This window comes from Suncus etruscus, chromosome 1, assembly GCF_024139225.1.
Source record: "Suncus etruscus isolate mSunEtr1 chromosome 1, mSunEtr1.pri.cur, whole genome shotgun sequence".
In the NCBI taxonomy this organism is placed as follows: Eukaryota; Metazoa; Chordata; class Mammalia; order Eulipotyphla; family Soricidae; genus Suncus; species Suncus etruscus.
In genome coordinates this window covers 4,862,624-4,890,532 of record NC_064848.1, presented here as the reverse complement: position 1 = coordinate 4,890,532, position 27,909 = coordinate 4,862,624, and the positions used below count along the sequence as shown (strand labels likewise).

The following is a 27,909-nucleotide window of genomic DNA, read 5'->3' as shown; positions in this document are numbered from 1 at the left end:
TAAAGGGGCGTGATATAGTGTACATTCAGTGTTTAATGGGGATCGATAATTTGATCAATGAAGATCAACATAGTAACAGTCTTGGAATCATTGGTAGTTGCATAGAAATTATGAAGGGACTCAATGTCATTAGGCTATTTTCTGTAAAATACTTAAATATGGTAAATCATGTATCATGTGTGATCTACCACAAGTAAAAGAAATATTTTAATAGTAAAGGAGCGATGGAAAGAGCTGCATGAACTGAGCACATGATTTGCATTTGATAGTCCTGGGCTCTGTCCCCAGCACTTCATGTTCTCCCAACCACTGCTGGGAGCAACTCCTGAGAATCAGTCCTTGTGACCTAAGAATCAAAATGAATTCCTTAAGATAGTCAAGGTCTTTAGCATTGCCACAATAAAATAAGTAGAATTTAAAAAATAGGTAGAATGTGCTCATTTAACATTGTTTCATAGTTTGCAGTCTTAGAAATTTAAAACTCAGTTATTAATCATAATTAGTTTAATGAAATCTTATTTGGAATCATTTTAGTAACTAATTTTAGTTAAGAAAAGCATGCACTTAGTTTCAGATTATTTAAGGTAAGACCATGAAAAAGCAGATAGAAGTGTTAGTATGTGAAAAATACCCTATTTTAGATCCTAGTTGCCAGATAAAGAATATCAGCAACTACTAGTATGAGGTTTTATATAGTATTGCTTATGGCTATTTTAGTTGCATTTATATCATTTTAAATACAGTTTATGAACATTGTACTACTCCATTATATTATTAATTTATCTTCAATGATATTTATGGTATCAATTTAAAAGCTGTAAAACTTCATAAAAGTAGCTTAAACATAGGATTTTGATAAACAAAAGCTTTCAGTTTTTAAAAGCAAACCATGGAAGCTGTGTACTTCTTAAAAAAGATGGGAAGTTTTTTTGTTGTTGTTGATGATAGAATTATGAACCTTATAAACTCAGTATTTTTTAGTTAACCTAAATACATAAATCTATTTGAATTCATCTTATGAAAAGAGATATGTCATTAGATATATGATCATTATATGCTTTAGTGATTCATGGACCTTGTTACATACATGCTTTGTAATGTATGAATTATTTAGTAAGAAAAATCACAATAATTTTGTTGTTACTCAAAAATTTATGGGTTGGCAGAAACAATTATGCAGCCCCTGAAGCTGGTATGTTAAGGTAACATCATTAACACTGTCTAGTATGATTCTTTTAGTAGTTATTTGACATAACCTTTAGTGCTTGTACTAGAATATATCAGTAATTTTTTAACCATCTATCTGTAAACAGAACATTGAATTTATTAACCATAATGTGATTCATTTTACTGTATTTTCATGTATGTGAATAATTTAAAATCATACCTAAAAAGTTGTTTATTCAAATCCTAAAGGAAGAATTAAAGTATACAAAATAAAAAACAATAAATAATAAATAGATATACCTAATAAATATATATTTAAAACTCTAATAAAGAAAAATATTTTTCCAGAAATTGTATATGTCTAGAAATTGAGTAGTAAACAATCGTATAATCCTTGTTTTTTTATTTTCAAATGGTGCTACAGATTGCAAGAACCTCATACTTTGACACATATGCTTAAACCCTGTGTCCACAACCTAGACTTACTACCCCCATCCCTCTCTTTAAGCCATATTCAGCGATGCTCAAGGCTTACTCCTAGCTCGTACTTACTCCCTGAACCAAATCCTGGTTCAGGGATTAGGACTTGGGGGACCATATGGGGTTTCTGGTATCAAACTGAGTTAGCCATATACAAGGCATGCATCTTCCCCACTGTACTCTCTCTCCACCCTCTTGTAATTTCTTTACATGCATTATTGGGAGCCTCCCTGTGATATGAATGCCAACTTCTTAATTTCTTAACTTTTAAACCTCAAATTTATAAAATGGGGAAAAAATGGAAAGTTTGAATAAAAATTTAAATTATGTCACTTTAAATCGTATTTGAGAATTCATTTTTAATTCAGATGTTCAAGGCAGCAGCCTCCTGAAAGCCAGCACAGGGAAGTAAGGTGGTTGCCTTGCAGTAGATGACCTCAGTTTTATCCCCCACGCCACATTTGGTCCCCTGGTACCTCAGCGAATCACTCCTTAACTCGGACAAGAAGAGCTCCTGAGCACTACTAGGTGTTGCCTAAACACTGCCCCCAGTTAAAACATGTTAAAAGCAAATTTTATTAGTCTTACCTATCTTCAAAATCCAGCAGTTATGAATATAAATACAGGGTCCACTCAAGCTTTATTAAAAACAAGCTTGCTTTTGTGTATACAGTTAGATGAAATCCAAGTGTCCTCGGTTTTTCTCCTATAATGATATTCCTATGTCAAATAAATATGGAATAATTCAAAATTGAAAAGAAACTTACTCTTTTCCCATAAAAGTTATAAAAATGGATGTTTTAATTAGAGATCATGTTTTGGGGCTGCACTCAGCTGTGCTCAGGAGCTACTCCCTGCAGTGTTCTGGGATTCATGTCATATTGGGATCAAATCCAGGTCACCTATATGCAAAGCATGCCCTCAATCTGTTGAGTTACCTTGCTAGTCCTCATATATATTCTTTATAAGAATGAATTTCAAAATGTAGTTAATGAATTAATTTAAACACTATGTATTTTGGGAAAAATTATCTATATTCTTTTGGGGTGGTAGTCTTTTCTAGCCGTGCTCAGAACCTACTCCTGGCTCTTCGTTCAGGGATCACTCCTGGTGGTGCAGGGACCATATCAGATGCCAAAAGTAGAACCAGGGTCAGCCGCATACAAGGCAAGTGCCATACCTGCTCAGGCCTGCCATCTATACTCTTAGAGAATTTAGCTATTTTAAAGTTAGAATATGCTTAGAAGTATGTGAGGTGAAATATCAAACAGAAAATACTAGGCTTAAACTGCCTTTAAACAATTAAAAACCACATAACTGGGAGAAACAAGAAATTTTAATGAATTGGCCAATGATGCAGTGATTCCTCACTAGGGAGTGTTGAAGGTATTCAGACATGGCCGATCAATTCCTTATGCACCTTTTTGGTTTTGTTTGGGGGCTACCCTGTAGCTTGTACTCCTGGCAACTTGCTGGTAGTACTGGGGGTTGCTCCTGGTGGTGCCAGAGATCATGTACACCAGCCCTCTGAGTTATTTCCCAGGTCCATCCTTAGGAGTATGTTGAGAGAAATCTTGGACAGAGAATTAGATGGATGATTTTGTAAATTTCTTTTAATTCTATAAGTTTCCTTTAAATTTATTATTATGCTTGTATTCCTATGTCTGATTCCCAACCATACTTCTTATTTTATTTTAGTGTGTGTGTGTGTGTGCGCGCGACACCTGGTGGTACTCAGGGCTTACCCCTGGTAAGCTCAGGGATCACTCCTGGTGCTACTCAAGGGATTGAACCCAAGTTGGTCTCATGCATGGCAAGCACCCAATCCATTGTACATCTCTCTTGCTCCATTAATCATGCTTTTAATTTTGGTATTTATTGCTGATCCACTATCTATAGTGTGAATAACCTTGTTTTAGATATTTAAAAAAAACCCTTAGTTTATGGGTACGGAGAGCTCAATGCTTTGAGAATTGCTTTGTTTGCAGGATCCAGAGTCCTGGCAATGCCGGGGGCTCCAAACACTGCTCAGAGGCTAGGAGTGACCTCCAAGCACAGAGCTTGGAATAAACCCAACTATCGTTAAATGTGGCCCAACCTTTAGCCCAAATTCGAGCTCTATTTTGTAGTTAATATAAAGTACACAATGCAGCTATGTTTAAACAACAAGAAGAAGGAAATAGTAAAGCTTAAGTACTTTGTAGGAATACCAGTTTACCCTAGAGAAAACTTATCACCTATAAATTAAATCAAGTTATATTTTAAATTACTAGTTGAATTCATTCTTGTGCAGCTCAAATACATAGACCTGGTACATAGCTGCTACATGGTTGTATACTGAACTGTTGCTTCTACTTGAGTGCTGGAATTATTCCCTCTAGTCTCTTCCATTTTGGCCCCAAACTGAAAAGAGCAACTTTCCTATCACACTCTTAAGGCTTTGTCTCTGATCATTTTTTGCCCAGGCCTCTTCTTCATAGACTTAAAACAACAGCAACTAATGGATCATAAGCAATGTTAGGAAAATGCTTCTGTTTATTGCTTAATTATTATCACTATTGTAATTGATTTCTTTGAACAATTAGAATTTCTAAGGCTTTGCTGATATGCACAAACACAATTGGCTTTAAAAATTTGTGGGGAGGCTAAAACAGTACAGCAGGTAAGGTGTTCGCCTTGCACATAGCCAATCCTGGTTCAACCTCCAACAAAGGTTATGGTATTATGGTCTGAGTGCAGAGCCAAAAGTTATCCCTGAGCATTGCCAGGTGTGGTCTTAAACTAAAACCAATTCCAGTACTATTTTGGATTAATTTTTTTTGTTTTGGGGTCACATTTGGCAGTGGCACTTGTGTTACTCCTGGCTCTGTCTCTGTGCTCAGAAATCACAGGGGACCATATGGAATGCTGGGATTCGAATGACCGCTGTCCTGGATCGGCTGCATACAAGGCAAACACCATGCCCCTGTGCTATCTTTCTGGCCCCTATTTTGGATTAATTTGAAGGAAAAGTGTCAAAGATAGTGCAGTTCCCACTACTTTCAACTAAGCTTCCACTCATGCATGCAACACTTACACATTATTTAACCTCTAGAGTTTATTCAGATCTTACCTTCTCCTTTATTCTAGGTATGCCAAAATTCCACATTGCATTTAGCTGTTTCCTTAGTCTTCTCAGGCCTTTTTGTGACTTAAATGTATTTGAAGGAGTCATATTTAGGTATTTTGTAGAAGTTGGGTTTGTTTGATATTTTTCCTCAATGATTAAATTTGGATAGGAGTTTGGGGAAGGGGACCATAAGTGGGTCAAAGAGCTTAATTGCATATCAGAGAATACCTGATGTCAACATAACTTTTCTTTTGTACAAAATTTTAAAATTTTGGTTCTACAGCCAATGCTCAGGGTTTACTTCTGACTGTACACAGAGATCACTGCTAGTGGGTCTCAGAGGACAATACAGGGTGCTGGGGATCAAAACCAGGTAGTCTTGCCTCTATGGAAGACACTTTCTTCTTGCTCTCTTTCCTACTCCCTCTTCCTTTCAGGTACTGTGGTTTGTAATACTATTACTGAAAGGGTATCATGCAGATCACTTTACCTTCTTTCAGTACCCATTTCTTATCCACAGTGATCATTTCCAACTATCATTGTCACAGTAGTCCCATCTCTGTCCTCACTGCACTCCCCACCACCTTTGTTGGAGGCTTCCTATCATGGACCAGTTCTCCTGGCTCTTGTTTCTATTGTCTTTGGGTATTCTTCTCCTACTATTTTTTTCTTCAATGTCCTGCACTTGAGAGTGCATAATGCTGAGTGAAATGAGTCAGAGGGAGGGTGCAGGCATAAACTGAGGTATAGGGTTTTTGTAAGATCAGGAAAAGACATAGGGTTTTTGTAAGGTCAGGAAAAGTTTTGTTTATGTACAAATTAGAAAGTCGCATGCATACTTGTTGCATTTTATGTTGCTGAGTATAGAACTCAAGCCCTCAAACATACAAAGAACACGCCTTATGGATGAGCAATAATTTTGACCATAGATATAGAGTTTTAGGGGCCGGCAAGGTGGCGCTAGAGGTTAGGTGTCTGCCTTGCAAGCGCTAGCCAAGGAAGGATCACAGTTCAATCTCCCAGCGTCACATATTGCCAGGGGCAATTTATTTTTTTTTATTATCTTTATGTAAGCACCGAGACTACAAATATAATTGTACTTGTATGATTACAGTCATGTAAAGAACACCCCCCTTCACCAGTGCAGGATTCCCACCACCAATTTCCCAGATCTACCTACTCCCCACCCCACCCACACCTGTACTCGAGACAGGCTTTCTTTTTCCTTCATTTATTCACATTGTTATGATAGTTTTCAGTGCAGTTATTTCTCTAACTGCACTTATCACTCTATGTGGTGAGCTTCATGTCATGAGCTGCACCTACATGGGAAGATGGGGGGAAGTAAGGGTTGGGACTGAGGCAGTAAAATATTAGAAATGAGCTTTGTAGGGCAGTATCAAGGTCCCAATACAAGATGGATATTATGGATATATAGAATATATGCACACAATACTATCAATATGAAAACAAAGAGAAAAAATTTCCACTGACTGTCCCAACATAAACCAGTGCTAGAACAGCCTGCCCTCCTCCCAGAGTGCATTCCCATTAGTGTAGGGAGATAGGGGAAAGCCTGTTGACCCCTACAGAGTCCACCTAGACCGGTGCCCAGGGAAAGACTGAAGTCCAGGGGAGAAAAACCCTATACCTGGCAAGAACTGGTCTCCAGAATCAAGGAGGAAACCGGAATCCAGATGTCTGCCCACCCTCCTCCCCATGCACCTCCCCCCTGGAGTACGGGGGGAGGGGGGAACCTGAGGACCACTAAGAGTCCACCTGAACCCACTTCTGGCCATCTGAGCTGGCACCCAGGGAAGGCTTGGAGCTAGGGGAAAGAGACAAGGACGGCTGGGGGCCTGCCAAGCCTCCCAGCACTCCCCAGGTTAGGGAGAAAGGCTCTGGTATGGGGCCTCCCCAAACCCCATAGCTGGCAAGAGCTGGTCTCCAGAATCAAGGAGGAAACCGGAATCCAGATGTCTGCCTGCCCTCCTCCCCATGCACCTCCCCCCTGGAGTACGGAGGGAGGGGGAACCTGAGGACCACTAAGAGTCCACCTGAACCCACTTCTGGCCATCTGAGCTGGCACCCAGGGAAGGCTTGGAGCTAGGGGAAAGAGACAAGGACGGCTGGGGGCCTGCCAAGCCTCCCAGCACTCCCCAGGTTAGGGAGAAAGGCTCTGGTATGGGGCCTCCCCAAACCCCATAGCTGGCAAGAGCTGGTCTCCAGAATCAAGGAGGAAACCGGAATCCAGATGTCTGCCTGCCCTCCTCCCCATGCACCTCCCCCCTGGAGTACGGAGGGAGGGGGAACCTGAGGACCACTAAGAGTCCACCTGAACCCACTTCTGGCCATCTGAGCTGGCACCCAGGGAAGGCTTGGAGTTAGGGGAAAGAGACAAGGACGGCTGGGGGCCTGCCAAGCCTCCCAGCACTCCCCAGGTTAGGGAGAAAGGCTCTGGTATGGGGCCTCCCCAAACCCCATACCTGGCAAGAGCTGGTCTCCAGAATCAAAGAGAAAACTGGATCCAGGGGCAATTTCTAAGCCATTAGCCAGGAGTAACCCCTGAGCATCAAACAGGTGTGGCCCGAAAACCCCCCCAAAATTTTTTTTTAAATAAACTGTTAGTTAATAGAAATAAGAGTAGAAACAGAAGATTAGGAGAGGAATGGGGAAGTTTGAGTGGAAGGGCTTGGTAGTAATTTGGGTTAAGTTTGGAGATTGAAAGCAAAATAAAAATATAAAAGAAAATATCAATGAATTTATAGTAGTAAAAATATTTTAGTCATTTAAAATTATTTTACAGGGGCCAGAGCGATAGCACAGTGGTAGGATATTTGCCTTGCACACAGCCAACCCAGGATGAACCCTTGTTCTATAGCTGGCATCCCATATGGTCCCCCGAGCCTGCCAGGAGCGATTTCTGAGCATAGAGCCAGGGGTAACTCCTGAGCACTGCTGTGTATGCCCCCAAATCCAAAGTAAAATAAAATAAAATCACTTTACAGAGATAAGTAACCCAATTAAAATACGGACAATTACTTGAATAGGTAATCCTCTCTGTATGAAAATACACAAGTTGCCAACAAGTAGATGGGAGGATATTCACTTTCAGTAATGATCAAGGCCATGCCAATCAACACCACAACCCACTCTCACCTGATAGGATGGCTACTCTAAAAAATACAGAAAATACCAAATATTGACAAAGATGCAGGGATAAAAGAATCTTGATAACCCCTATGGGAATATAAAATGATGGACACAGTGGACACGAGTCTGGTAATTTCTAATATAAATAGAATTATCACGGTGATATATATTCAAGAGAATGGGAAATATTAAATTGATCCACCTCTCCTCAATAAGTACTAGGAATAAAGAATTTTTTTTTTGTTGGCTTGTTTTGGGGTCACACCTGGCAGTGCTCAGGGTTACTCCTGGCTGCCTCTGTGCTCAGAAATCACTCCTGGCAGGCACAGGGGACCATATGGGATGCAAGGATTCGAATCACTGGTCCATCCTGGGTTGGCTGCGTGCAAGGCACACACTCTACTGCTGTGCTATTTCTCTGGCCCCAATAAAAGATGTTTTAATCAATCAAAGGCTCAGAGAAAATCTCCAGTTTTGTGATCCATTTTCCCAAGTATTAGGAAATGTCTTTCAGTATAAAATATATGGGAGGAATATAATTTTTATTAATTGCATTTTTAGTTTGTATTCATTTGGGGGCTACAAGGACGTAGTCCCCGTTTAGTGCTTGGGAATTCCTGTTAGCACTGGGGACTTTGCATTGCAGATGAAACATGCTCTCCAGCCCTTTGAGCCATTCATTGCATGATCCTTAATTGATTATTTATTACTTTTTTTTTTTTTTTTTTTGTGGTTTTTGGGTCACACCCGGCAGTGCTCAGGGGTTATTCCTGGCTCCAGGCTCAGAAATTGCTCCTGGCAGGCACGGGAGGACCATATATGGGACGCCGGGATTCGAACCGATGACCTCCTGCATGAGAGGCAAACGCCTTACCTCCATGCTATCTCTCCGGCCCCACTTTTTTTTTTTTTTACAAGATTTAAGGTATGAGGTAAGGAGAATCTTGAACTTCAAGAGGGCGAAACTAAATGAACTACCTAGGCTATTGCTTTACAATGATTTAAAGGAGAAATTTATTTCCCGCAAGAAACTTTCAAATTAAAGACAAAAGAAATCCAAGTAGAGAAAAATACGTAGAAAAAAGTTTGGTCTTCTGCGGAAGCTAATCAATTCTTAAATTACTTTCTTTACCTCGCATTCATCAACCACTTTTAGAGGAGAACTAGATATCCCACGAGTTTATCCAACTCCCACGAGTGCACCTTCATTAGAAAGAGGCAAAGGCTGAACCTACTGTACATACATTTGGAAACAGGTTTCTTTCTGTAAAGAAACATAGATCAACATTGTGCACTTTAAAATCCAAGGTTAACAAGGCATTTAAAATAAATAAGTACAGCTTGGGACAGAGAGTTAGGCAAGTGCCTGTCATCTGATGAACCCACCTGCTTATGGTCCCCAAACACCACCAGAAATGATTTCTGTGCTTAGAGTCCGAGTGATTTGAGCCAGAGGGGGTCCCTAGCCACTGCCAGAAATGATCCCTGAGCACAGAGCCAGGAGTAAGTCCTGAGCACCGCTGATTTGGCCCACCAAAACAAAATGATTAGTATTAGTAATGATTAATAAGAACAAAGTTATCGCTGCTGGCAGTGATTTAGTCTCATCACAAAGGGCCAAAAAGGCAACTCAACGTGAGAACCCACCACAGAACATAAGTTTGTATGGGGCCTCCTGGGAGGTGGGTGGAGTGGCAGGGATGTGTGTGGCTAGGATGATGTATGCGGGAACTCATCATTAACAGTTCTGTAAATCGTAGTGCTTCAATAAAAAATAAAAAAAAAAAGCCACATTGCGATGTAGTTGGAAGTTTATGGTCGGGAAGGGATGGTTCAGTGAGGAGATGTGGCCATCCCCGCAGCACCTCCAACTTCACGGGCTTCCTTTAAGGCTGCTTCAGAATGGGGGGTGGAGGGGGGAGCTGCTTGTTTGCTGCTCCAAACAATCGTGGGCTGAATAAACAAGGAGTAAACCGAAAACGAACTGAAAGAAACACTCTTTGCTGAAGTAGTGGAAAGCTGCTGTGGGAGAGCATTCACCTGGCTGGGCCCGACCTGGCTGCAGAAACCGCTCCAAGTCAACTTAGGCCAGTGCTTCTCAATTATTATCTGTCATGCCCCCTAGGAAGAAGAAAACATTTTCACACCCCCATGCGACTGTCAATAGTATCTTTATTGAAGAAAAAAAAAAAAAACTTGAACCTGCAAAACAAAAATCTATCAAATAATTGGAGCTGCTTTTTCAATCAGAGGTGATGTCTGGATGAATGGCTCCAAGGAGCACGTTTTGCAATGCAGAGCTTAAAAACAACATTAACCTGCAAACCAAAAATATATCAAATAATTTGAGCTGCTTTTTAAATCAGAGGTAATGTCTGGATGAATGGCTCCAAGGAGCACGTTTTGCAATGCAGAGCTTTTCCATTCGAAGCGGGGTTGGAAGCAACGCTCAGCTCCAGAGACCTGCAGAGACATCAACAAGGGTCTCAGCTTGTTAGGACGGTGTTGGGGGCGCGCCCCACTATTGGAGAAGCACTGACTTGGGCTGTCAAGATAGATGGAGAGCGGCAGGCCCGACGCTCCTTTTGACAGCCGCTTGACAGCCGCCGTGGACCGAGCGCTCCGCCCGGGGAAGGGCGCTGCCCTCTTCCAACATGGTGCCGCGGGAGGCGGGTCCGTGCTTCGGCTCCCGGGGTTCCGGCGCCGCGCGTTTTGGTTCCGGAGTAGCTGTGGCCTCGCCGCCCCTTCCTCCTTCCTCCTCGTCCTCCTCCCGTTGCTGCCGCCTGGACGCCCAGCACGGTCCGGGGACGGGCCCGGCTGATCGCGCGCGCTGCGCCGTCCAGCTTGGAGAGGGACCTTGGGTGGACTCGCCCCCCAGATCCTGCAGCCTAGGGTCCCCCCTAGGGGCTGAGTCCCCTGCAGAGTCCACTGGGGGGGGGTAGGGGACAGCACCTGCCACTGTGGGTCACCCCGCAGGGTCCCCCCGTTTGGGCACACCAGCTCCCTTCTGACCTCTCCCTCCTGTCTGAGCGGCCAGGGCTGCCCCGCCGCAGGATGTGAGCCCCTGGCCCCCCCCTGGAATGCTGTGGCTGGCCAGCTGGCCCTGGGGCCCCTGCTTGCCATGGAGAACCAGGTGCTGGTGATTCGCATCAAGATCCCCAACAGTGGCGCGGTGGACTGGACCGTCCACTCCGGCCCGCAGCTGCTCTTCAGGGACGTGCTGGTGAGTGTCTGGCTGGAGCCCAGCTGCGGTGGTGGCGGGGGGACGCTGTGATTTGTGGGGGGAGCCAGAGCCTTGACCCCAGAAGCTTACCCCGTGGTGGTGGCCGCTGCTGATCTCCCGCGGGACTCGTCCGATGGCTGTGACCACAGGCACTGATTAATTGCACGGCTGGACTCTGGCAAGTGTGCAGGGCCCTGGGGAGGCCCATGAAGCAGATTGAACCCCTTGCCTGCAAGCGAGGAGCTCCAAACCAGGACTGGGACAGGGAAACACACGCATGCACAGACACACTTACAGAGATAACAACATCTGAACTGGGACAAGGACATACACACACACACACACACACACACACACACACACACACACACACACACACACAGCCTGGACTTGGATGAGGACACACAACACATACACACACAGAGCGAGGACTGGGATGGGGACACAGATGCCTCCTCCTAACATACTCGCACCCCCACATTCACACATGTTTGGTCTCACACACACATCCCACCTGCAGCCCCCCAACCCCCCAAAGTGTTTACTTGACTGCCCAGGCCAGGTTTCAGATTCCAGTCTTGGCTTTCTACTGAGCTCCCTGTATTTGTGACCCATGGGGAAAGGGAACCAGGCAACTTTAAAAGGATCTTGTCTCAGCACACCTAAGATATTACTGGTTTTAAAATACTATCGTATGAACCACCAACACGCTGCTCATTGAACCCCTGAGATACCACACAGTGTACAAACGGCCTCAGTTCAGAGCAGTGACAGACAGGGGGAGCGTGCCTCTCCAGTGCAATAGTGAGAGTCTTCTTACCTATGAGATACTTAAATGTATTCTGTGTGCCATCTCGCAATGGCAGAGAACTGGGAACATTAGAGGTGGACTAGTGGGCCACCTGGTCACCTGGCAGGTGGTGATAGAGAAGCCATGAAGGGAAATGTTTTTTCCAAGACCATGTGTGTGTGTGTGGGGCAAGACTGAGACCAGAACTGAGATTTCATTACTTTTCAGAGATATTTTTTTCACATGCTACAGTGCCACTTTTTGTTTTCTGTTATACATTGCATTGGAGAGCATTGTGCCCATTTCCTATATTGAATACCGGGTATAAAGACAGAACTATGCTAAGATAAATATTGTGAATTCCAGATTGGTCGTGGAACTTAACTATAAAGTGGGTTGAAGAAGAGAGTCTTGGGGAGAAAAGATCTGTGATAGGATTATCTTTGTTCTTTTATTTTGTTTTGGGGGCTATAGCCAACAATACTCAGGGCTTACTCCTGGCTCTGTGCTCAGGGATCACCATTGGCAAGGCTGTGAGGGACTATATAAAGGTTCAGGGAATCGAATTTTAGTCTTTTAGTCATACCTATAAGGTACTTAAATGCATTCAATGCATGCAAGGTAAGTGCCCTTTCCACTATACTATCTTTCCAGTACTCTCTGATAGGACTTTTGTTTGTTTTGGCTTGGGAAGCTACTTCTGGCTTCCTGGTGATTTGCTCGAAGACCCACCAGTGCCCAGACTCAAACCTGAGGCTCCTGCAGGTGAGGTCACACCAGCCCTTTGAGCCATCTCCCTGACCCTGTATTCTGATTTTTGATGATCAAATTATCAAAATTTTATTTGATATTAATTTTAAGCCCTATACTAAATTGACCAGTGAGAGTTGTGTTTTCCGACCTTCTTATCTGCAGATAAGTGAAATAGAAATATTTCATGACCCTCTTGGAAGAAGCAAAGGCCTTTATATCAAGAATATTTATATAAGATTATTTATTATAGTGTCACACCATGATCCAGTATTCCATATGTGAAACATCACTTTTTTTTTTTTTACAAATTGGCAGCAAGTTTCCATGGACTGATGCCTGTCTGTGCTCCTGTGGTTAGAAGCCACTGACCTAGAACATTATGTCTGGTGTTGGAGCCAGGAGTGCAGAGGCTAGGGTTCACCGTCAGCCTTTAGACTTGTTCCGTAAATGCCATAGGTTTTCTTTTGCGTGTGAAATTCTCTCCACTTGTGCACATTGATGTTTGCCATGTGATAAGACTGAGACTCCTGGCTCTACGCTCAGAAATCATTCCTGGCAGGCTTAGGGGACCACATGGGATGCTGGGATTCGAATCACCGACCTTCTGCATGCAAGACAAATGTCTTACCTCCATGCTATCTTTCTGGCCTCATTCTGGGTCTCTCTTGATTTGCCTGTGCTTTCCTGTACCAGATTCGTTCACCCCACACCTCCACACCATCTTGTACCCCAGGGAGAGAAAATGACTGAGTTCTTCTATGAGACAGAGGCCTTCTACTCTTGGCCCCTGCCTTGAGGGGGCCACCTCCCACCTGTCCTTCAAAGTTGAGCTTCACTTGTTTCTCTTTGGATTCAGCCTTGGTTCTGTTCCTCTCACTGTGCCCCCATAGGTTCGTCTGGCAAGGCACCTAAACTTTGCCAAATGCCATTTTGTCACCTCCATTCAATGGTAAACGCTTAGAGCAGATTCGTGCTATGTCTCCTGTTTCCAGTCTTCATAGGATCCAAAAGTGCTTGTTTAACAAGGGAGCTTAAAGGAGGTTTCCTTCAATGTCCAGGCTGAGGATCACATAGCAGTTGAAGGGATGGATAAAGCCATGCAACTTGCTGCTTCATGGAGGGACTTGGAGAGTATTAGGGTTGATAGATATAAAGTATATGGTACAGTTTGATTGTTCCTAAATATTATTGTTGCAACATAAGGATTTGGGCCTTGGGTTTCTCAGGCATCTTAAGTTTTGTATTGGTTCAAGACAAACTAGCCTAAAAGTAAACTTCTCATCAGCTCTCCACCCTCTAGAACTCAGGACTCTCATCCACGCCTCCCTCAGTAGATCCTCCCAGTAAAGAGGTGGTAGTGAGTCCTGCGTGGTCTTCTAGTGCCACTTCTAGCAAGCTCGGTCCTTCCTCGGCTAGCGCTTGCAAGGCAGACACCTTACCTTTAGCGTCACCTCTCCGGCCCCAGGAGTGACTTGTTTTTGAGCACATAGCTAGGAGTAACCCCTGAGTGTCACTAGGTGTGGCCCCAAAACCCAAACCCCCTCCCCAAAAAAATGACCAGTCAATAAATAGGGACAGATCTTCAACTTCCTTCTTTGTCAGTATGATATTCTCATATCATTATTCTCACAATTCTCTCAGCTAGTTTTCTTTTTTTTATTTCTTTTCCCACATTAGATATATATGGTCCTTTGTTTACTTGAGTGGTAGAAGTTTGCTATTTAATGGGGTTTGTTATCATAAGTAGAAAGGATCCTAAATGAGTTTACTAATCTACAAAGTTGTATACTCAGAATGCCATCTCTGGAAGTAACCAGAGAGAAACTTGAGTTGGAGTTGGGATGTGGTATTATGCCCCAACTTAAAAAAAATAACTAAACCTGACTTATAAAAGGTTCTCGGTTGCTTTAAATGCAGCCAACACAAGATGGACCTGGTTTGAATCACGGCATCCTATATGGTTTCCTGAGCTTGCCAAGAGCAACATCAGAGTGCAGAGCCAGGAGTAACTCCTGAGTGCCATCGGGTGTGACCTGTGTGTGTGTGTGTGTGTGTGTGTGTGTGTGAGAGAGAGAGAGAGAGAGAGAGAGAGACAGAGAGACAGAGAGAGACAGAGAGAGAGGAGAGAGAGAATAGAGAGAGGAGAGAGAAAGAGAGAGAGAAGTAGTGAGGCCATGCTTGAGGGTAGGAAGAGATGGACTTGGGAAGTCTACTTTAGTAAATGTGAACAGCATTGGTAGTTGTGAAGAAATAGTAATTTCTGAGTACAGAGTAGGAGTAGGCCTGGGCACTACATGATGTGACCTCAAAAACAAACAAAAATCCAAAACAACAAACTTGTAAATGTCAAAGATATTATAATCTTGTTACCTAAACTATAATACTAAACAGGAGTGCAGGGAAGACCTCAGTAAAAATCTATGAAAGAATGAAGTAAGTGAATGAAGCACCAACCTCCTCTGAACACTTTGAAATGTCAGGTTTTATAATAAGGTCAGGTTTTTATGCTAACAGTTATCAGTGAATGGTTCTACTTAGCAGATGCCAGAAAAGTTATTTGTTATGCGTTAGATTCTCTCTTAGGTGTTTTATAAGTATGAGCTCACTTAGCTGTGTATGGTAGGTACTATTATGTTCTTGTTTTTGCACAGAAAAGAAACTGAGCTACAAGATGCTGTTGCTCAGTTACTGAGTGGTAGAAATGAGGTTTAACCATGGCTCACAGACTCAGTTAATTTCAGCTTTATGGGGCTGGAGAAATAGCATGGAGGTAAGGTGTTTGCCTTTCATGCAGAAGGTCATTGGTTCGAATCCCAGCATCCCATATGGTCCCCTGTGCCTGCCAGGAGCAATTTCTGAGCGTGGAACCAGGAGTGACCCTTGAGCGCTGCTGGGTGTGACCCAAAAACCAAAAAAAAAAAAAAAAACAAAAAACAAAAAAAACAGCTTTATTATATATATGTCATATATTATTATATTAATATATATGTTAATATACAATATGTTACAAACATACTTGACATTTTTCATTTGCCTGTCCACAATTGCCTTCTACTTACAATTCTGTAGAAAAAAAATTTTTTTAAATACAGAATTCTCTTACAAATACTTCCTCAAAAGATATGGTGGGTTGTTGTTCACAATACAATTATTTAAAAAAAAAAAAGAATAGAATAGAATATAGTTCAATTAGGAGCCCAGAAAATAAAAGGAAGGTAAGTTTTAACATCTCAAAGTAGTTCCTCTCTGGCCTGGCTCTAGGTGTCAACTGATGTAAATTAAGAGATTAGCAAGAAGCCAGGTTTCCTTAATAAATTTTTCTGTACCTAAGGGAACAGGTTTTAAGATCTAGGAGCTATAACAAATGACTAACTTGCTAAGGTCAGGTTTTGAAAGGGACAAAACTAATATGAAAGGGGTACAGAATCTATATACCAAGTAAACTCAATAGCCCAATGCTATTCTGGCCAGACCTTTTTGAAGTGTAGATTAGTTAGCAGGTATTCAAAGTGTCTAGGGAAAGTCCCTGAAGCAAAGCAATCCTTTCTGTTACAAACTGCTATGTCATTCAAAGACAAGGAGAAAAGAAATAGTTTTTGATGCTGAATTTTACAGGTAAAGAGAGATTTAATTGAGGCTATATTTTTGTCTGTAAATATGCACAGCAGAAGGGAGAATAATATTAGATCAAATAATATGTAGTAAATATAATGTCAGTACCATAACACGAATTTCAAAAATATCTCTATGAGATTTCTCCAACTCTCCAGTCCGTGTTTCCACAGTGGGCCTTTTGGTTAAAATCCCTTGGGGATAATTCGAAGCAGTTATCCCTGCTATTGCATTCTAGCAGGCCTTCTGTCCATTCCCCTTATAGAAACATAGAAATTCCTATAGATGGTGCAACAATATGGAATATACCACCATGACCTGGAGTCTGTCACCAATATGAACATATTTTTACTTATAGGGCTGTAGAATGTTAGGAAAGGCCTTAAGAAATATGACTAGGGACCGAAGAGGTAGCATGGAGGTAAGGCGTTTACCTTTCATGCAGAAGGTCATCGGTTCGAATCCCAGCGTCCCATATGCCCCCCCCCCCCCCCCCCCCCCGTGCCTGCCAGGGGCAATTTCTGAGTACGGAGCCAGGAAAAACCCCTGAGCACTGCCGGGTGTGACCCAAAAACCACACATACACACAAAAAAATATGACTATTGCAACAAATGTGTAAAAATTCTGGCTATATGGTGAAATATAAATATCACAAACAAAAAATATGATGGGTTTTCCTTGCATATAGCCAACCTAGATTTGATTCCTAGTATCCTATATGGTTCTCAGAGCCCCCTAGGAGTAATTTCTGAGTGCAGAGCCAGGAGTAACTTTTGAGCACTGCTAGATGTGGCCCTAAACTCAACCGAACCCGACCCATTCCAACCCAAAACAAACAAAAAGGTTTGTCAAGGGGCCAGAGTGGTAGTACAGCAGGTAGAGTATTTGCTTTGACTTTTTCTACCAGGGTTTTGTCCCTGGCACCCCATATTGTTCCCCAAAGCAGCCAAGAATAATTTCTGAGTGCAGAGTCAGGAGTCAACCGTCATCTTCGCCAGGAGTCCCCACTTCCAACAAAGCTAGGACTAAAGTCATAAGGAAGACATAATCTGCTTTGGTGATAACCAACAAAGAATGCCTAAGTATTTCTCTTCGATTAATTTTAGACTCACCATGGTGAGTGCTCAGGGCTTACTCCTGCTCTGTGCTTTAGAATCACTCCTGGTGGTGCTCAGGAGACCATATGGGATGCTGAGGATCCAACCCGGGGTGGCCACATGCATGGCAACACCCTATTCACTGTACTATCATTCTTGCCCTCACACAGGTTTATTTGAGAGAGGGTGTAGCAGCAAAGTGATTGTTCACAGTGCCCATGCACTGTGGCAGGTCTAAAGGCAGGTGGCTGAGGCTTGCCCTGTTCCCTACCCTGCATGTGAGGGCTCTGGGTTTTCCTCCAAAATCACTGCCAGCAGCTGTGGTTCCCAGGGTTTGTTCAGGTCTAGCCCAGGAGGGAGGGGGACCGTGTTGGACCATGAAGTTTGCAGGTTGAACTGGGTATAATGATGGGTAACTTTCCCCAGAACATCCTACTTCTCTTTAAACTCTCTCTGGAGATTCATTTTCTTTTTATTTTGGTTTTTGAGTCACACCCAGCAGTGCTCAGTGGTTGCTCCTGGCTCTGTGCTCCGGCAGGCACAGGGGACCATATGGGATGCCGGGATTTGAACCAACGAGCTTCTGCATGAAAGGCAAATGCCTTACCTCCATGCTATCTCTCCAGTCCCTGGAGATTCATTTTCAAGGTCTTCAACTTTGTAGGTCACTTAAACATGAATATCAGATCATATGCTTCTTTAAGATAGAAATTTTTGTCGCTTAGGTAAAATGTTTTCAATACTTAAAAGTAACAGTTGATGACTGCAGGCCCTTCTAAGTCCCCTGGCAAGAGGGGATCCCTGAGTGTAGTACAGGAATAAGCTCTGATCACCGATCAGTGAGGCCTCCAAACAAACGAAAAATAGAATTGTTTGTTGTGAGAAGATTACTATAAGCTTTGTGAGTCATGTGCCTAAATAGAGATTTTTAAAAAGAATTGTGTCAAATACAACATTATAGATTCCTATCATTTTTATGGGGACCATTTTCCCCCCAGTTTTTTTTTAGGGGCACACCCAGCAGTGCTGAAGGGTTACTTAATCAAATCTGGGTCAGTCATATGCAAGGCAAATACCCCATTCTCTGTGCTATCGCTTTGACCCTATTTTTCCCAATTTTTTATTTTAACACCATGATTTAACAAATTGTTCATAATATAGTCATTTCAGGCATTAAATATTCAAGTACCAATCCCTCCACCAGTGTGACCTTCCTTTCAACAGTGTTCCTAGTCTCCCCTCCACCACCATTGCCTTCCTCCATGCAGGCACAAACAAATTTATTTCATATTGCTTATTACAATACAAAGGCAAATGGAATTATCAAAACTCAGATCAACACCAGTTACTTTGAAAGGATATATCTCTTCATGGTGTTACTAAAGTCAGTGTCTTTTTTTGTTGTTGTTGTTTGTTTTTTTTGTTTTTGGGTCACACTCAGTGGCGCTCAGGGGTTACTCCTGGCTCTTCGCTCAGAAATTGCTCCTGGCAGGCTCAGGGGACAATATAGGAAGCCGGGATTCGAACCACCGTCCTACCTCCAAGGCAAGGCAAATGCCCTACCTCCAAACTATCTCTCTAGCCCCTAAAGTCAGTGTCTTAAGGATTTACTAGGCTATGGTTGGTGCTAGTTGAATCTTATATTTTACTATTTAGTCTCACTGAGGTTGGTAGATTACTATGTAACTTTCCCATAAGGTTTCCTGTGATACTACTGGGCCAACACTACTATAAGATATTGAGGTGTCTGCGTATTTCAGTATTTATAGATCTAAAACAAATTTGGTGGTTTAGACGTTTGGTAAGGTTAAGTGGCAGATCTATGACGTTTCTGTTGGAGGGGGTCTGGGGGTGGGGTTAGGCTGGTTAGGCTGCTGTAGTTCTTGCAGAAAGGAATCTACCCACTTCCTTTCTGAGAAGGCCACAGAGGTATCTGGGAAGTACTGGCGGCCATTATTTTCTTTTTCCAGAGTCACTTTTAAACTCTGTATTTAGAATGCACAGTAAATTCTCATTTTGGTAGCCCATATCCTAAAATTGGAACAATACAGAGAAGATTAGCAATGCCCCTGTGTAAGGATGACACACTAATTTGTGAAGTGTTCTGTGTTTTAAAAAAAAAAAGAGAGAGAATGTAAGGTAAGGGCTCAAGATAAAGTACAGCAGATAAGACACTTGTCTTGCATCAGGCTTACCTGGATTTGATACCCAGCACCTCATATGGTCCCCTGAACCCTTTCAGGAGTTATTTGAGCACAGAATTAGGAGTAAGGCCTGCACACAGCTGGGTGTGGTCCCAAAAATATATATATTTTTTTTAAATTTTTGATCCACTTCTGGTGAGAGCACTCAGGGGCTATTCTGGCTCCACACTCAGAAATCACTCCTGGCAGGTTTGGTGGAACATATGGGATGCTGGGGTATCAAACTGGGGTCAGTTCTGGTTGGGCCATGTGCAAGACCTTACAGCTGTGCTATCCTTCTGGCCTCACAAAATCAAATTATTTTTATAAATTAAAAAAATACAAAGTAAGGCATTACAGTTCTAACCATAACGTGTCAGATTATTTTGTATTTGTGGTCATAATTAATTTTAACGTTATTATTATCTTTTTGATTTTTGGTTTTTGGGCCACATCCGGTGACGCTCAGAAATAGCTCCAGGCTTGGGGGACCATATGGGACGCTGGGGATTGAACCGCGGTTTGTCCTAGGCTAGTGCGTGCAAGGCAGATGCTTTATTGCTTGAGCCACCACTCCGGCCCCTAACGCTACCTTTTTAAGTATAGCTAAACTTATATTAGAGAACAATCCAATTGAGGTTTAAGGTTCAAAATTTGTTTCTGTAGTTTAGAAATGCAGAGTTGATTTGCTAACCCAGGCCAGCTTGACTCCTCAATCTCTTATTCTTTCTATCTTTGTACATTCTGTAGCCTCCCAGTTTTTCTCTTTTTATTTTTTAAAAGTATACACAATATTGTCGGGGCTGGAGGGATAGTACAGTAGGTTGTCCAACCCGTGTTTGATCCTGGCTTCCCATATAATTCCTCGAATACCACCAAAAATGATGCCTAAGTGCAGAGTCAGTAGCAACTTCTAAGGAAGTAAAAGGAAATACACAATATTGTATTCAGAGCAAAAGATAAAGTTACTGGGGTTGGAGTGATAGCATAGAATGCTGGGTGTTTCCCTTGCATGTAGCCAGCTCATGTTCGATCCTCAGCATCCCATATGGTCCCCTGAATCTGCCAGGAATGATTTCTGAGTACAAAGCCAGGAGTAACCCCTGAGTGCCACTGGGTGTGGCTCAAAAAAACAAAACAAAACAGAACAAAAGAAACATTTACTTGCCGGTTGGTGTTGAATGTCTCATACATAATGTGACTGTGTTCTCACTCTGATTTAGTACCCCCTCCCCCCAAAATCAAAGGTTGTATTATTAATATGGACTAGCGAGGAATGTGTAAACTTCTTCCTTTTCTTTCACAGAGATTTAAACCTTCGGATTATATTGCTGGGCGAAGTGTGATTATGAGCTACTATTTTTATAGTTTATGCCAACACTTTGAAAAGATTTTTCAGGTTCTCCTATTTCCTCCAGGATTTGCCACATGTTAGCAGTAAAGAAGATGGCTAATTGCGCTTATTCTTTCTCTGTTTAGGATGTGATAGGGCAGGTTCTGCCTGAAGCAACAACCACGGCATTTGAATGTAAGTCTGGCTTCTATACTTTCCTGACTATTTGTTTTTGCAGTAATTTTTCAAGGTTTTATGGGTTGCATTACTTTGGAAACTGACATAAACATATTATTTATGACCATCATATGGTACATTTAAATATTTATAAATTAATGCAAGTTTAATGATGATACTAAACTGAGTAATATTTTCTTATTTAATCATATCTTGGGTGTGCATTATTTCTATAATATAGCTTTAATTACCAACGTGACCTTTATCTGCTCTTGCTCCTTGCTGCAATAATATCGTAAGACAAAATAAAACATGTAAACTACCTGTAGGCCAGTGGTTATTGATTAAGGAAGTTTAGTCTATTGCTACCTTAAACCAGCAAGAGGAAGACTATCAGTGATCATTATCTGGAATGATTCTGTTTGGTGTTGCTTGTTGTGGCTTTGAGGTGATGACAGCCCCACTTTGACTCTTCAGTCCTGCCCCACTGTCCCCTGAACTAGTTGACCTGGGGTACACAGTGTACCTGCAATTGGGAGGTATGTCAGGTAATTTCAGAGGAGACCAACTGCTGGGTCAGGCTGTTGTGAGGGTCTTCAGGCGCACAGAACTCTGGTGCTTTGATGGGTAAGATAAGGTTGATTCCTGGTTCTGTGCTCAGGGATCACTCCTTTTTGGTGCTCAGGGAACCATATGGGATGCTGAAAATTGTTCAAGGCAAGTGTCCTACCTGCTATAGTATGGCTCTGGCCTGACAGCACACTCTTTGATCTTTGTTTTTTTTTTTTTTTTTGTTTGTTTGTTTTTTTTAAGATAATGGTTGATGGCAGAGAGGCCATTGTCCTCTTTTGATTTATGGTCTCATTGGAGGCCACTTTGGTGTTAACAACCAGAGTATATAGAGACTTGAACTTGGCCCTCTCCATTTTTAGGAAGCTGTCCCACAGAAATGCGTGTGTGTTGCCTACCCCTCCGCAAAATATTTGGTTAAAATAGCAAAAACATTTACTAGCAAACTGCATGTCTGCAATAATGAATTAACATACGATCCATACTCTGAAGTGGTAAGTGGTGACTAAAAGCAAATGTGTTTGAATAGTATGTTGATAGGGAAAGATCTGCCATATATTGTTGAGTTAAAGAGTAGACATGGTTTTGTGAAGTGTGATCCCTGTTTTCTCACCTAATACCTGTATCAATAGATGAGAAAAAAACCCATGCAATGGTCTCCCCTGGAAGGCAGGTGGAGGAGTTGGACAAGGGAAAGAAGTGCCTTAATGATTCCCTTTTTTGTTCACAGATTTGTGTTGTTTGAAAAGTTTTCTGCAGTCATTGTACATACTTAAAAGCAACTATAAGTGGGACTCTTAAAATAACAAGTATTGGGCTGGAGTGATAGCACAGTAGAACTCACATACACATATGCATTTCACATATATGCAGTTAATATGCACATATTCCCACACACCCATCACTATACCACCTCTCTCTCTCTCTCTCTCTCTCTCTCTCTCTCTCTCTCTCTCTCTCTCTCTCTCTCTCTCATTCTTATTGATTGTGCTAAGGATTGAATTTAGGTCTTAAAAATGCAAGGTATGCTGCTGCGGACCTTTTATCCTAATGAGATAAAAAGTCCCTAAGCAAACCTTAGTGGGTTCTTTTTCCCACTGGGAATCAAGCGGGAGCATGAAGAGGCGAATATGAAATATGAATTATGAAATATGAAATAAATGAGACCACACAGAATTACATGGTGAAAACAAGAGGTGAGGCCAGAGGCTTTATTGGGCCTTAAATAGACGGATATTTGGGGCGTAGCCAGGGAGAAAGGAAAAGGGGATAAACCAATGAGATCAGAGCTAGAATTAGCATGTGAAGAGACAGGTAAAAGGAAACCAGATACCTTTAAGGAAAATGGGGGGAGAAAGGGAGATCACAAAGAAAGCTCAGCAGGATACTTTTGGCGGGCTTTGGGCACTATATTTTCTTTGTTAGAAATACTGAGGCCTGATTTCTAATAATGGTCAAAAATAAAGAGAGAGATAGTTACAGCCACGTTTAGAATTATAGCCAAACAATCCACGCAAAGGGTCAACTGATTTGACTACTCTAAGCAGGCCTTTTTGGCAAATAATTCTTTTTCAGGAGTGCACTATATCTAAGAAGGTTAAAAAACACTTCTGATGTGTGCCCTTCCTGAGTGGGGTGTGACAGTATGCATTTCACTACTGAGCCACATCCTTGGCCCTTAATTCTGAGAGTTTTCATGCTTGTTGAAATCACATTCTAGTGCTTGCTAAAATTGGAATGATACAGAGAAGATTAGCATGGTCCCTGCGCAAGGATGGCATGCAAATTCGTGAAGCATTCCATATTTTAAAAAATAATCACATTTTAATCGTTCTCAAGTGTGAAGAATAAACAAAATGGACTTTTTTCTTTCTTTTGAGTTTCCCCAATAACTAGATGCACCTGTGTCTTCTGGCTTTTAGGGTTCCAGTTCATAGTAATAATACTGATGGTTTTACCTCTCATTTTTTAGTCCTTGTCTTGTGCCAGTATTCCTAGATTGCTTACAACTCTGTGAAGTGGGAAATTAAAACCAATGAAGAAATTGAAGCTCAGAGATAAGAAGCAATGGTCAAAGAGATCAATGAGGCATTGGGACTTTATTTTTCAGTGCTGGGAATTGAGCCCAGCACATTCAAAGCTTGAACTTTGCTGCTGATTCATATCCCTAGCTCCTATAACATTCTCTCTTTAAAAATAAGGGCCAGAGACCAGAGGTATAATACAGTGGTAAGGTGCTTGCTCACCACTCTTATTGTCCCCTGAGCACTTACAGGAGTGATTCCTTAGTGCAGAGGTTGGAGTAGTAACTCCTGAGTATTGCCATGTGTGACCTCAAAATAAAACAAAATAAATAAGTAAAAAGCAGAGCCATTCCTAATAGAGCTTAGCCAGACTTCAGTATAACCTCACTTGGTAGTCTTGGGGTCATCGAGCCTATATGGGCTCGATGGGGTGAGAAGGGAGGGACTTGGCATGTAGTACCTGTAACTAACTTAGAGACTTGAATATGCTAGGCATATGCTCTGCCTCTGGAGTGCTCCCCAGCCCAATATAAGTTCTCTTAATTATAACAATTTTTATTTCCAATAACTATAGAATTTATGCTCTTAATGACACGTGTTAAAGCTTAAAACCGTACAGTGTGTTCTGATTGTGTTCTGTGTTCTGATGTGGTCAGTCTTTTTGTGTCACTTAAGTAGAGCATAAAGCCGGTGCTACCTGGCTGATTATGTACTTATTTCCTTCTTGTAGTCACTAGAATTTGAAGGCCTTGAGGGGCAGGGTCCCCGTTTTATTTCGTGTTGGCTTTCGTCCTGCTTGAGCTTGTTAGGAATACCCTCATTAAAGAAAATGCACTGTTACATGTGTGTATTCAAGTGAGAATGATAAAATGCATGTGATCTCTAGGATAGTAAGTACATTGCTTTGGGGGGGATGTTTTGTGCAGTTGCACAGACATGAAATAGAATTGGTTTGTTGACTTTCCATGTCCAAGAGGGCAAACGATCTGCAGCAGTGGCTGTGTCCTGTATGCTACCAGTGCCCCGAATTGTTTTCTCACAAGGCAGTGGGGGCTGGCTGTGAGGAGGCAGACAGACTTTTGTGCTGAATTCCCTCTTGCACAGATGAACCTTAAACACTTTCTCTTCTGACCCATTTAGTTCATTCTCCCTTGCAACATAGGTGCAAGGAAAAGTACCTTTTAATATGTAGTTGAATTTTTCCTTTATTAAGATAGAGGTGAGTTTTAAACATTTGTCAGATCAGTTTTGTTTGCTCGAGTGCTTATATTTTAATATTATTATGACTGTGGCTTAGTTTCCTGAGCATAGTGATGGGCCAGTTTTGAGCTGTACTGGTTTTTGAATATTGGAAAAATTCTGCACTTATTACCATAGGTTATTGTTATGACTTGTGTTGTCCCCCAAAATGTACCTGTGTTGTGTTCCAAAACGTAAAGCCACCAGCAGTGTATGTACACCCACCAATAGCATTTTATAATGCACCTAAGCCTTTACCCTCACCACTTTGGGTTTCCACAGTTATTTGTCTATCACTACTGTTTTACTATGTATTTTTTCAGTTATAAAAAAGTGAGCATCATCTATGGGCTCTAAGAAAAATGAAAGACATTTATAACAGTATCGCAGAGACAAGAGAGATGAGAGCTGGTAGGTGCAGCTCATGGCATGAAGCTCATCACATAGAGTGATGAGTGCAGTTGGAGAGATGACTACACTGAAAACTATCATAACAATGTGAATGAATGAGGGAAGTAGAAAGCCTGTCTCGAGCACAGGTGTGGGGGTGTGGGGAGAAGGGAGATCTGGGGCCGGGCGGTGGCGCTAAAGGTAAGGTGCCTGCCTTGCCTGCGCTAGCCTTGGACGGACCGCGGTTTGATCCCCCGGTGTCCCATATGGTCCCCCAAGCCAGGAGCAACTTCTGAGCGCATAGCCAGGAGTAACCCCTGAGCGTTACCGGGTGTGGCCCCAAAACAAAACAAAACAAAAAAAAGAGAAGAGAGATCTGGGAAATTGGTGGTGGGGATGTCGCACTGGTGAAGGGAGGGTGTTCTTTACATGACTGTAATCATACAACTATAATCATATTTGTAATCACGGTGTTTAAATAAAGATAATTATTAAGAAAATAAAAAATGAGCATCTTTCAGTTTGTATTTGTTTATTTCTACTCAATTTCTGCCATCTGTTATGTTATATTCTTTTTTTTTTGTAAATTAAGAACTCTTGGGGGGGCCACCCAGAGATGCTCAGGGGTTACTCCAGGTTCTGCACTCCTCCTGAATCATTCCTGATGGTCTTGTGGGGACCAAACGGGAACCTGGTGAGCTAATCCAGATTTACAACAGGCAAGGCAAATGCCCTATCTGCTGTACTATCTCTCTAGTTCATTAATTAAGCTCTTTCTAGTTAAGAAAAGTATCCTTTTGTCTTATAGTTAACAGGTATTTTTATTTACATCGTTGCTGTTCTTCTAGGTTCTTGTAATCTTTTTTTTTCTCTCTTTTTGGGTTTCACATAGAAAAGTTTAATAGGTTTTACATGTTTATGTTTATGTTTTACTTTATGACTTCTGGACTTAGCACAGCTCTTCAAAAGGACTTGTAGCATCAATATTAGCAGGATTTTTTGTTTGTTTTTGGCCACACACAGTAGTGCTCAGGGCTTACTGTTTAGGGATCACTCCAAGCAGGTCCAGGGACCATATGAGATGCCGGGATCAAGCCCAGGTCAGCCACATGCAAAACGAATGCTTTATCTGCCATACTATTACTCCAACCCATATTAATAGGCTATTAATAAAATTCCTTTTTCTACTCTAATAAGGATAAACATATGTTATATATGCATATAAATATGTATCTTCTGAAGCATATTAATGTAGGGCATTTGGGATGTGGCTTTGAGGTCACACCTGGTGGTGTTCAGGTTTACTCCCAATAGTAACCTGACACTGTGGTGACATCGATTGAACTGGGGTGAACTGTTTGCAAGGCAAGTGCCTTATCACTTGTACTATCTCTGCAGTATTCGTGTGGATTTTTTGGGTTAAATTATATGCATGCATTTTAATGACACGCACTAAAACTTTTAAATTCTTGCACTATCTTCATTTATTTTGTCGAAAGAAGATATCCAATGGGAAGCCAATCTTATTTCCAGCTGGATAGAGAGCTGACTCCACATTAGTTACTGAATTACCTGAAACAATCTTGTAATCCTGCATGTATGGGCCCTGCATATGCTCTAGGAGCGTGACATTCACACAGACCCGAAGACCCCTGCTGAGTCCCACAGTTTCATTAACAGATTAATGAGTACCCCAACATATGAGGCGATGGAAATCAGCTGTGCCCACTAATGAGGTTCCTGCGCTTATCTGTTACATGCTCCTCTCCCTGGAGTTTCTCTGGAAGCAGTTCACTGTTGGAAAATGATGTCTGCTTGACGCACTGGACAATAAACCCTTATTGGTGATTTGAAAGATACACTTTCAGTTTCTCTGGACATATACTGGCATTTACCTGCCACAGGTGTCTTTCCATTTGTCTGCTGTGTGGTACCTGCCATGTGCCTGCCACATGATGTCTTTACACGTACCTGCCACCTGGAGTCCTTACCTTCACATGTTGTCCTTACATGTATCTGTCATGTGGTATCCCCTTTTATTTCCTGGGTCATACCCAGTGGTGCTCAGGGGTCACTACTGGCTGGTGGTGTGGCGAGATGATCATCTATGATGCCAGGAATTGATCCTGGTTAGACATGTGCAAGGCAAACATCCTCACTGCTGTACTTTTGCTTTGGCCCACTACACAGGCATCCTTATTCCTGCCACATGTTGTCCTTTTCCATGGCATTTGGACCTTTCCACATTCTGGCCTGAGTCCCTCTAGGTCTCCTCACACTTGTAAAGCCATCGGGTTGAATTTTGGGAGAAATAAGATTATAGGGTAAACCACTCTATATCTTTTTTCTTCAGCCATGATCATGTATGCATTCATTTTATTTCCTTTGGGTTTTAGGCCACACCTGGTGATGCTCAGGGCTTACTCCTGACACTATATACTTACTCCTGACTCTTACTTCTGACCATATATAGTGCTTAGAATGGAAACCATGTTAGCCATTGCAAGGCCAGCACCTTATCCCCTATATCTCTGTTCCTATATTCACTTCTTAATGGAGTGAACCCTTTTCTATTGTTTTATAAATTTCCATTTTCTTTCTCTCCCTC

At 42.1% G+C, this 27,909-nt stretch overlaps 1 protein-coding gene and 2 pseudogenes across 1 annotated transcript in view; all 3 read left to right on the top strand.

The window, feature by feature from the left end:
- Positions 1–10,563: 10,563 nt before the first annotated feature.
- MAP2K5 (mitogen-activated protein kinase kinase 5) overlaps positions 10,564–27,909 on the top strand; it is a 261,121-nt gene continuing 243,775 nt past the window's right edge. Inside the window, exons 1-3 of the mRNA XM_049782784.1 lie at positions 10,564–10,802; positions 10,886–11,132; positions 21,048–21,096. Of these exons, the coding sequence (XP_049638741.1) occupies positions 10,564–10,802; positions 10,886–11,132; positions 21,048–21,096 (535 nt within the window). The remainder of the gene's footprint in view (positions 10,803–10,885; positions 11,133–21,047; positions 21,097–27,909) is intronic.
- LOC126027940 (uncharacterized) lies at positions 19,404–19,499 on the top strand (annotated as a pseudogene).
- On the top strand, positions 23,357–23,457 carry LOC126027492 (uncharacterized; annotated as a pseudogene).